The sequence below is a fragment of the Garra rufa genome, chromosome 7 (genome assembly GCF_049309525.1).
Source record: "Garra rufa chromosome 7, GarRuf1.0, whole genome shotgun sequence".
NCBI classification, from domain to species: domain Eukaryota; kingdom Metazoa; phylum Chordata; class Actinopteri; order Cypriniformes; family Cyprinidae; genus Garra; species Garra rufa.
Genome location: NC_133367.1, coordinates 1856386 through 1865994, shown reverse-complemented (window position 1 = coordinate 1865994; position 9609 = coordinate 1856386). Strand labels below are relative to the sequence as shown.

At 35.3% G+C, this 9609-nt stretch overlaps 2 protein-coding genes across 2 annotated transcripts; one reads left to right on the top strand and one right to left on the bottom strand.

Moving 5' to 3' along the window:
- The first annotated feature begins 365 nt into the window (after window positions 1-365).
- LOC141337806 (SLAM family member 5-like) lies at window positions 366-2990 on the top strand. Its single transcript, XM_073843394.1, has 3 exons — window positions 366-690; window positions 1862-2149; window positions 2227-2990. Exons 1-3 carry the CDS (start codon window positions 387-389, stop codon window positions 2382-2384), a joined length of 750 nt encoding a protein of 249 aa, XP_073699495.1. The 5' UTR covers window positions 366-386; the 3' UTR covers window positions 2385-2990.
- A 1680-nt stretch (window positions 2991-4670) lies between these two features.
- On the bottom strand, window positions 4671-9609 carry LOC141339188 (SLAM family member 5). The gene is made up of 7 exons (XM_073844820.1): window positions 9137-9609; window positions 8578-8898; window positions 7870-8166; window positions 7631-7774; window positions 7471-7509; window positions 5497-5856; window positions 4671-5341 (listed from the first exon to the last, which is right to left on the bottom strand). The coding sequence occupies exons 1-7, from the start codon at window positions 9177-9179 to the stop codon at window positions 5259-5261; spliced, it is 1287 nt and encodes a 428-aa protein (XP_073700921.1). The 5' UTR covers window positions 9180-9609; the 3' UTR covers window positions 4671-5258.

Here is a 9609-nt window from a genome sequence, read left to right as displayed (position 1 = left end):
ATCCTGCAGCACCACTTTGATTGTTGTCATTGTGTTTTGAGTTACTGAATGTTGGACGAGCAGCTTAAAAATGGTCCATGAACTTGTTTTGTCCTGTTTGTCTTTGATCGGTCTTGTTGGTAAGTAAAAGGCTATTGTTAAAATGAGCTAAGGCTTTGCATTGTTTGAAATTAATATTACCCTATTATTTTTTGGTGACTGGGGTGGGCCATAATCTCGGTTTTTGTTTTTCTGTCAGTAAGATTAAAATCGATTAAAATGATTTACTAATTAGATAAGTATTCAATTAAAAACGTTGAACCAACAGAAAGTTTCTTATGAGTTCTCAATCTGAAAAACCATTGCTGTTTTGATCTTCAGGTGCATTTGGATCCGAGATAGATGCAATGAAGTCAGTGTCAGTGATGGAGGGAGATTCTGCCACTCTACAGACTTATACTGAAATAAAAAAAGATGATCTGATTCTGTGGAGATTCGGAGCCGAAGACTCTCCCATGGCTGAAGTCAACAGATCAGCTCAGATCATCTCTGTTTCTGGAAGTACCCAAGGATTCAAAAACAGATTGCATTTGGACCCACGGACTGGATCTCTCACTGTCAGGAACATCAGAAGCGATCACTCTGGAATTTATGAAGCACAGATCATTGGAAATAAGATGTTAAGGAAAAGGTTCAACGTCACTGTTTATGGTGAGTTAAGAATTACAGACTCAAGATTTGTATTTGGCACTAATTTATACATTTCTCTGTTGTCATATACAGTTGAGGTCAAACGTTCACACATGCCCCCCCTTTCAGAATCTGCAAAATGTTAATTATTATTTGGTTTTTGAGCATTTTTGTGTGTTTGAACCATTTTCAACAATGACTGTATGATTTAGAGATTTGTCTTTTCACACTGAAGACAACTGAGGGACTCACTATGCAACTATTACAGATGGTTCAAATGCTCACCGATGCTTCAGAAGGAAAAACAATGCATTAAGAGACTTTTGGACAGAGTGTGAAAAGATGGATCTCAAAATCATACGGTCATTGCTGGAAAGGGGTCAAAATACACAAAAATGCTAGGAAACCAAAGAATTTGTGTAACCTGAAGGATTTTTTGAAGAACAGTGGGCAGTTTAACTGTTCCAACTATTATTTTCTCTTGTGGACTAAATGTAATCATCTTTTATGTGAAATATCTTATTCAGGTCAGTACTACATAAACAATAACATGCATTTTGTATGATCCCTCTTATTTTGGTAAAATAATTAACATTTTGAAGATTCCAAAAGAGCGATGTTAACTTTTGTCCTCAACTGTAAGCATCTGCTTAATATAACCTATACATATAAATTACGAATATTATAAATATCAATTATAATGTGGCCTGCATGCATTTAAAGGAATAGTTCAGCCAAAAAATTTAATCTGTGGAACATTTACTGACCCTCAGGTCATCTATGAGTTAGTTTTTTCATGGGAACTTACTTGCTCATCAATGGATCCACTGCAATGAATGGGTGCCGTCAGAATGACCATTATTATGGATTATGGACTCATATTGTGGCCAAAAGCAATGGTGTCATGGATTTGTTTTTACAAATATGCAGCTTTTCACTTCACAAGATGGACTGATGGACTGGAGTCATGTAGATTACTTGTGAATTACTTATTGGATTACTTATGGTGATTTTGCCTTTTGGACTCTCATTCTGACGGCACCCATGAGGAAACAAACTCATCTACATCTATTTTTTGAGTGTACAATTCCATTCATAAGTGAGGTGCTCATGAACAGCTCATGAATACTTCCTTTTTGAAATTAAAATCTACAATCTTTCAATGTTTCAAAATGCTTCTCATCTTTTCCAGCTCGTCTGCCTGTTCCTGTCATTAGCTCTTCACCATCATCATCATCATCATCTTGTTCAGTGGTGTGTTCAGTGGTGAATGTGAGTCTTGTGACTCTATCCTGGTTCAAAGGAAACAGTTTATTGTCCAGCATCAGTGTGTCTGATCTCAGCACCAGTGTGTCTTTACATCTGGAGGTGGACTATGAGGATAAAAACACCTACAGCTGTGTGATCAACAATCCCATCAGCAACCAGACCAGACATTTGGACATTGGTGATCTCTGTCAGAAACATCCAGGTAATATGAGTATTTATTTATGTAAACCGACTGCATACTATCAATTGTTTTATGTATCTATTGTTCTTTTATCCCCTCAGACTCAGAATGTGTCTGTTGTTGTGACACTACTAAGGCTGTAATCCAATTGGTCATTTCTGCTCTGGTGGGTGTGGCTACTGTTATTGTTTTGGGGTTCGAAATCACATCCAGGAAAACTAAACAGAAAAGAAGAACTCAGACATCAACTTCAGTCCTACACTGAGTCACTATTAAAACATGCATCTGTCTTTTTCTTTTGTACCTGTTTTTGCTAAACATAGTTTTTTTAGAGTTACAAAGGAATAAGTGTATTTTTTACATGTGCATTGTTTATAATTTAGGTATAGGCAATGTTTGTGTTGAAAATAGCTTTTTCTAAGACACTTCATCTCATGTGAGTGTACTGTACATCAAAACAAACATTGGCCAACAGTATTCTTCAGGTGTAAGATTTTTTTTTTTTTTTTTAATTGAAAAGAAATTGAAAATTAAACACAAAACACATTATACAGTCAAACCCAAAATTATTTTGGACATTAGATATTTATTTTTATTTTTTTACTAGTGTGTGCAGGCCACTATAGTTCATTTATGTAAGTGTTGTTGGCAAGTGGCTGTGGTAAAACTGATAAAAAATCTGGGACCAAAAATTATTCAGATACTTTGACCTGACCATGTTTTGCTTTAAGTTTTTTTTTTGCTATTGATACCTTTTTAAACCACAGACTGAACTAAATTAATCATTGCTAAGTATTGATAGTTGTGTAAATATTGTCATACTAACATAATTTTTGGTTGATTGTAATCCGTTATCTGACATTATCAAAATAAATTTAACTTTGATTTCTTGTCATATTTTACCATTTTCTAAACCAAAGCGAAAAAACTGATAATGTAAGAAATGTTGAAGGTGTCTGAATCAATTTTGGTTTGACTGTAGCCTAATATACAAAATTGCATAAAATTGGGCCTATATTATTTTGAATCTATATTGGGGTCCGTCTATGTATTGGTAGTTTGTTTTTCAATTTAAAATGGAATGGAAAATTAGTTTTTTGGTTCACAGGTAGACAAGAGATATAACCGATTCTTTAACTATACAGGGCAGATCCTATTAGGATTCTATGCAACCTAACGCATTTCAAAGAAATATATATATCAAAAATATTAATCTTCACTCAGCCTGTTTTTTTTTGTTTTTTTTTTTAACGGTGTGGTGTTAAATCTGTGTGGTTGACCAAACGGCAGTGTAAGAGAGCCAGTTTGGTTTTTACTGTACATGTATGTCCAGTAGGGGTCACTCTTGGTTGAGTTGTAACCGAATATAGGTGGGAACCTTCCATCAGGTAACAGGTGTTGCTGGAGGGAAGGTGCACACAGTTTTTTGACCGCTACGCTAGGCTGTACCACGCTATGCAAGTCGTTGTAAAGGTAAATGAATGACTGGTGGATGGACTGTTTGCTTGAATTCATGCCTATACGTAAATGAAGACCGGTAACGGTAAAATAAATGTACAACGAGCATCTTAAGACTTAGACTTAGCCGGTTACCGACAGAAAGGGTCATGTCTAATGACCGCAGACATGTGGAAAATGAATTTTGATATAATTTATCCGTTTTCGAACCCCTGATAGCACACATACATCACGGAGACGTCTATTTGATGTCTGCATTTACATGTGGAAGACGTATTTTTTAGTGTTTGTTCATCTGCAATACGTCTATTGGATGTTTCCTATCAGATGACAAATAGGCGTCTATTAGATGTCTTTAAGATGTTTATGATTTCGAATGGATGTAAAACTGACATCCTGCAGATGTCTGTCAGACGTTTATACATAGCAGATGTCCAGATAATGCATCTAATAGACGTCTATTTGACATCTGATTGAAAACGTCCTATAGACGTATTGCAGATGAGCAAAAATACGTCTCCCAGATGTAAACGCAGACGTCTCTAAGATGTTTAGGATTTAGAATCCCTCATAGCCACACATCGCAGTCATTTTTTTAATGTCTTATTGACATCTGATTGGAAATGTCCTATAGACTTATTGCAGATGAGCAACATTTAAATACATACGTCTTGCAAATGTAAACGCAGATGTCAAATAGACGTCTCCATGATGTACGTGTGCTATCAGGGTATGAAAATGTCAAAACTAAATGCCAAAACGTTTTATTGAAGGAGGTGTGAACACACACCCTGTTAGCACAGGTAATGTGGAGACCTCTATTTGACGTCTGCAAGACATATTTGTTAAGAGTATTTGGTCTTCTGAAATACGACTATAGGTTGTTTCCAATCAGATGTCAAACAGACGTTTACAAAATATTGAACATTTATCAGATGTTTGTACACAGCAGATGCTATTCAGATGAAGTGATCTTTAGGAGACATCCTGCAGATGTATGTGTGCTATCTGGGCAGTAAATAATTTTGATTGAATTAGAAAATAAGTGCCACCATTTGGTCTCAAATCAGGGTCAACAATTTATTGATTTTTTTCTGTTCTTTAAAAAATATATATATAATTTTAATGGGGAATGAATAAAAACAGTAAATTCCTGTAAGTTAATTTACCATGTACAGTTAACATTTACACATTTTTACAGCAAATCTGCGTTTGCCTTGTATATTATAATCCTAGTTTTGTTTTTCATCAATGTATAGGACACTTATTTTAAAAGAACCATTTTAAAAAATTGTATTATTAAATAGTAATAAAATAAATTCATATTTTGTCCTCAATGAGGCTAAAATGATGTTCAGGCCAGAATTGCAGCCTTTCATTTACATTTTAAAACTATTTACAAACACACAGTTTGTTAAATACAGTTTGTCCACTAGAGGGCGGAAAACGTTTAAAAATCTTGTTTTGTTCATTAACACTCAAAACTGTAAAACTGACACCAATGTAACATACATGCAAATATACATAACGGAAATAGCTGCACAAAAGGCAAAATCAGGGTTAGTGGGAACATGTTCCATCAACTGTAAAATAACCAAAAAACAACAAAAATCATTTTTTTCACAGGTTAACAGTATTATAGGCTAAAAGTTTTCTATAAATAAGGATCATGTAACAGTCACTATACACAAGTGTTTGCAATAATATCTCCAGTCATTAATGTTGTTGTCTCCTCTGGCACATTTTTTTCGTTTTCTGAGGAATCTGTAAAAAAAAAAAAAAAAAAAAAAAAAAAAGATTGTTTGATTTAGCTCATATTAGGTTCAATTTGCAAGAATGAATTGGTCATTTCAGTTCATCTCATGTGTTCACAGTCTTGTTGGATCTTTATACAACTAAAAGGTTGTAGCTATACTCACCTCGGACAATAAATGACTTGGAGATCACATTTCTCCCGTTCCTGGAGATATTTAGTTTATAGATTCCAAAGTCTCTGGTTTTGATGTTGTTAATTGTGAGATATCCATTTTGTTGATCCAGCTGTACTCTGTGTCTGAATGTCTCATCGTGACCAGTACCATCGAAATTGTTTTGTTCATTAAGTCTGGCAAAGACAATGAATGGGTTTGTGCTGTCTGCGTTTAAATCACCAAACCTCCACTGCAGCACATCGAAACTTTGTATTGCAGTAACACCAGTGTTTAGAACGACGGAGGCTCCCACATTCACTGATACTATCTTCAGTTCATCTGTCTCAGCCAAATCATCAACTTGAGAACCTAGACAGAGAGTAAATATTCAGTACAATATTGCTAATAACCACAGCAGAGGAGGGAGAAAATCAGTTTTTAGTATATTAGATCTATGGGTTAGGTCTTAAAGTGACAGCAGCCTAACCCTTTGCTCTCTGTCATTAATGATAATCAAACAACAAAAGGAAAAAAAGAAGAATCACTCACTGCTAGGGATGTAACAATATTATTTGTCTAACATTTGAGAAGGTAAGAGCAAAGCTTTATTTTCGCGGCAGATGATTACGGCATTTCAAAAGATTTGTAGTGAGACGCATTTTTGTTTGTTGGGCGGTTTAACTTTAATATAGTCTAAATTTAAAATGTCTCTTTCAAGTCACCACTAGTAAGCTACTACTAAATATATGGTAGAAACTTTAATTTTCTGTAAAGCTTGCAACGATTTGTATCGTGAAAAGCATTATACAAATAAACTTGATTTGAATTGAAAGTGTAGAAATTAGGAAAGAAGTACTGTGATTACATATTCATTTTTACTTATTTTACAGAGGAATTGCTTTACAATATATGGCTATTACTGTCATAGGAATAACAATAAAATTATTGTTATTAATATTACTATTATTATATTCTAATTTGTTTGGCTTCATAAAACAGCAGTGCGAATGCAATCTAGACAAATAAAAAGAGGGTTGAAAAAAAAAGAGGGAAGTCAATTCCATGACTTAAATTTTCTTAGTTAAGAACATGGGCAGGAGCTCTTGATTTTGAACTCTCAAAGTGCATTAGAACAATTTAACTGTAAAATGTACATTTTCATTTTTTTTTTATATTGTATCATGGACTTGATAATTGTTTACATCCATACTCACTGCTCTTGACTGAATATTTTTTTGTATATATCATTCCTATAGTGTTATATTTTATATCTGATTATTACACGGCTCTTTGGAATGCTTGATTCTGATTGGTCAGTTGAGACATTTGCAGGTTCGTTCTTTTCAAATAATCACCGCTCCAAAGTAATAACGCATAGCCGGTACTACTTGTATGTTTAAAATCCCTCCGTGCCAACAAAGATTACCGTTTGGCGCCATCTTGTGACAAACACTGGACAACCACATTTAACAATGGAAAATTTCGACATTAATCTATTTAAATTGTCTTACTTACGTACATAGTTTGAAGGTTAGTCACGTGGTACTATATCGTTTCGCGGAAGGATAAAAATGTTAATTTAAAACAAATATGCCAATAAAAGGTTTCAAATTCATATTCATGTCCAGTTTTTTTCCTTATGTGGCAAGTAGCCGTGTAATAAGCGGGATAATGTACAGGCAGCCGGTAGTTATCGCAGAAATAAGCCCCTTCAGTGTGATACAAGATCACACTGTCGGGGCTTATTTCTGCGATAACTACCGGCTGCCTGTACATTATCCCCTTACTTATTAGAATCACTGTTTGTTTCATTTGTAATATTCTATTTTGTTTATTTGTTCTATTGCTGGTCATATGTTTTTTGTGTTCTGACTGGTTACTTGTTTTTACTTATATTAGTTGGGCTAGTAGGGCCATAAAAATCAAAGATGAATATTATTTTTTTGCCATATCGCTACTAGATGCAGTAATGCAGTGTCTTACCATTATCCATCTCAGTGTAGTCTTGCCTAGGCGTCTGGCCTGTTTAAACACAAACCACAGACTTAAACAATGAAGTAAACCAATTGTTAAAAAGACAGTTTAAAATTATCTTCTTGCACAATAAAGCTCATCTTGCTCTGTTAACCGTAAGCAAACTTACTCTGTTGATCTCTTTTTCGATATTTCCAGTAGATACAGAACATCCCAAATGCAGCCAAGAGTATTACAGGAACTACAACACTAATGCATATCAGCACCACATGACCTAAGGATAAGCCGTCTGGGTTGAAACTCGATGCATCAACTATAAAACAATAGATCAGATGGACATAACAAATATAACTTTTGATGTGCAAGTGAAAAAAGTAGAGAACTGAACAAATCAGTTAATATCCATACCTGAACATGGTTGACAGAGTTTGCTGATGTCCAGATGTTGAGTTTGTTTGCTGATGGGATTGTTGAGCACACAGCTGTAGGTGTTTTTATCCTCATATTCCACCTCTAGACGTAGAGAGAGACTGATGCTGAGATCAGACACACTGATGCTGGACAATAAACTGTTTCCTTTGTACCAGGAGAGAGTCACATGACTCACATTCAACGCTAAACACACCAATGAACATCTGGATGCTGGTGATCCTTGTGGAGAACACTGAGAAGAGTTTCTGCTGATGACAGGAACTGGCAGAGGAGCTAGAGATTGAAAACATATACAGATGAATCAGCCTTAACAAATCCAAAATTATTCAGTTGATCTATTTACCAGCATCCATGTCATCTCAGTAACTTAGAAGTGCCAATTAAAAGATAAAAATGCAATTGTAAAAGTCCTAAACATCACCCTTGTAAACAAAAAATTTCCACTAGCTTTCTCATCCCTGGGTCACACTCTGCAAATTACACATACCAGGCGGGGACTCCCGTCTCGTTTTACCCATTACAAAAGAAACCAGATACTGTACATTTAGCTTGGCTTTGTCTCCAAGAGGCTATAGGATGATAGAAGGATAGTAAGCTACCAAAATGACGTGTGACTTGGCTAGTGACTAGTATTCGATTTGGGTTCAATGTTGCAATACACTGAAATCAGTCAAAACTACTCACCAGAAACAATAATACTGAATTTCTTGGGTGGGACCTCTTTTCCACCAATGACCTGCAGTTCGTAAAGTCCAGTGTCTGTGGTTCTGGTGTCTGTGATGGTCAGAGTTCCAGTCTGATTATCCAGCTGCAGTCTGTTTTTGAATTTCCCATCAAGAACATCATTGTATAAAGATACCTTTTTGACCTCAATGTTGATTTGAGCTATACGAAATATACCAAATGTCCATACTATAAGGTCATATTTCTGTAAATCAGTAAGGTCAGTGTGTATTGTGACAGAATCTCCCTCCATCACTGACATCACGTCAACACCAAACACACCTGGAGAACAAACACAAGCAGTTTGAACAAAAACAAATGCTAATCGGCTAATTAGACTTATTAACGTTCAAAAGGTTAGTAGGCTAGTTGTTTGTGGGAAACGGTAGTACGATAATACACAACTGGCAGATGTAAATATCACTCAACAATGAAGTAAATGCACGTATTTAGCACTTAAACTTAAATTTAAAGAGCTATTAAGTGAAAGCGAAAGTTTAGAAGCTTTTTAAATACTCACCTTTTGCGAGCAAAAAGCTTAAAAGTAAAACGGGGGCTTTCATCTTGGAGAGTAAAATGTGTAAAATGTTGAGTGTGGTTTTCGAGTATTTATAACCTTGAACTGATGATACATCCGCGCTGACAGCGAAAACACGCTTTTCTAACTAACATTATTGTGTGTAACTGACTTAACAACATTCTGTAGAGGTACTGTATATCCATTGCGATTCATTTATCATATTCCTGATTATTTCGCTCCTGAGAAGCCAGGCAATACGCGTTTAGAAGAACGGAAGTAAGATGATCGATAAATGTCAGGAAGTTACTCCAGGTGGGATCTCAAAGGAAGGATATTGTTGTTTGTCAACCGCCACTAAAAAGTCAAGAAGAAGAAAAATGAAGGACGGATACGTCGCATATCAAGGCAAACAAAAACATTAGCCTAACTTTCGCTGTTTTGAGTTCTGCTATCTTTTCCTTATGACTTATGAC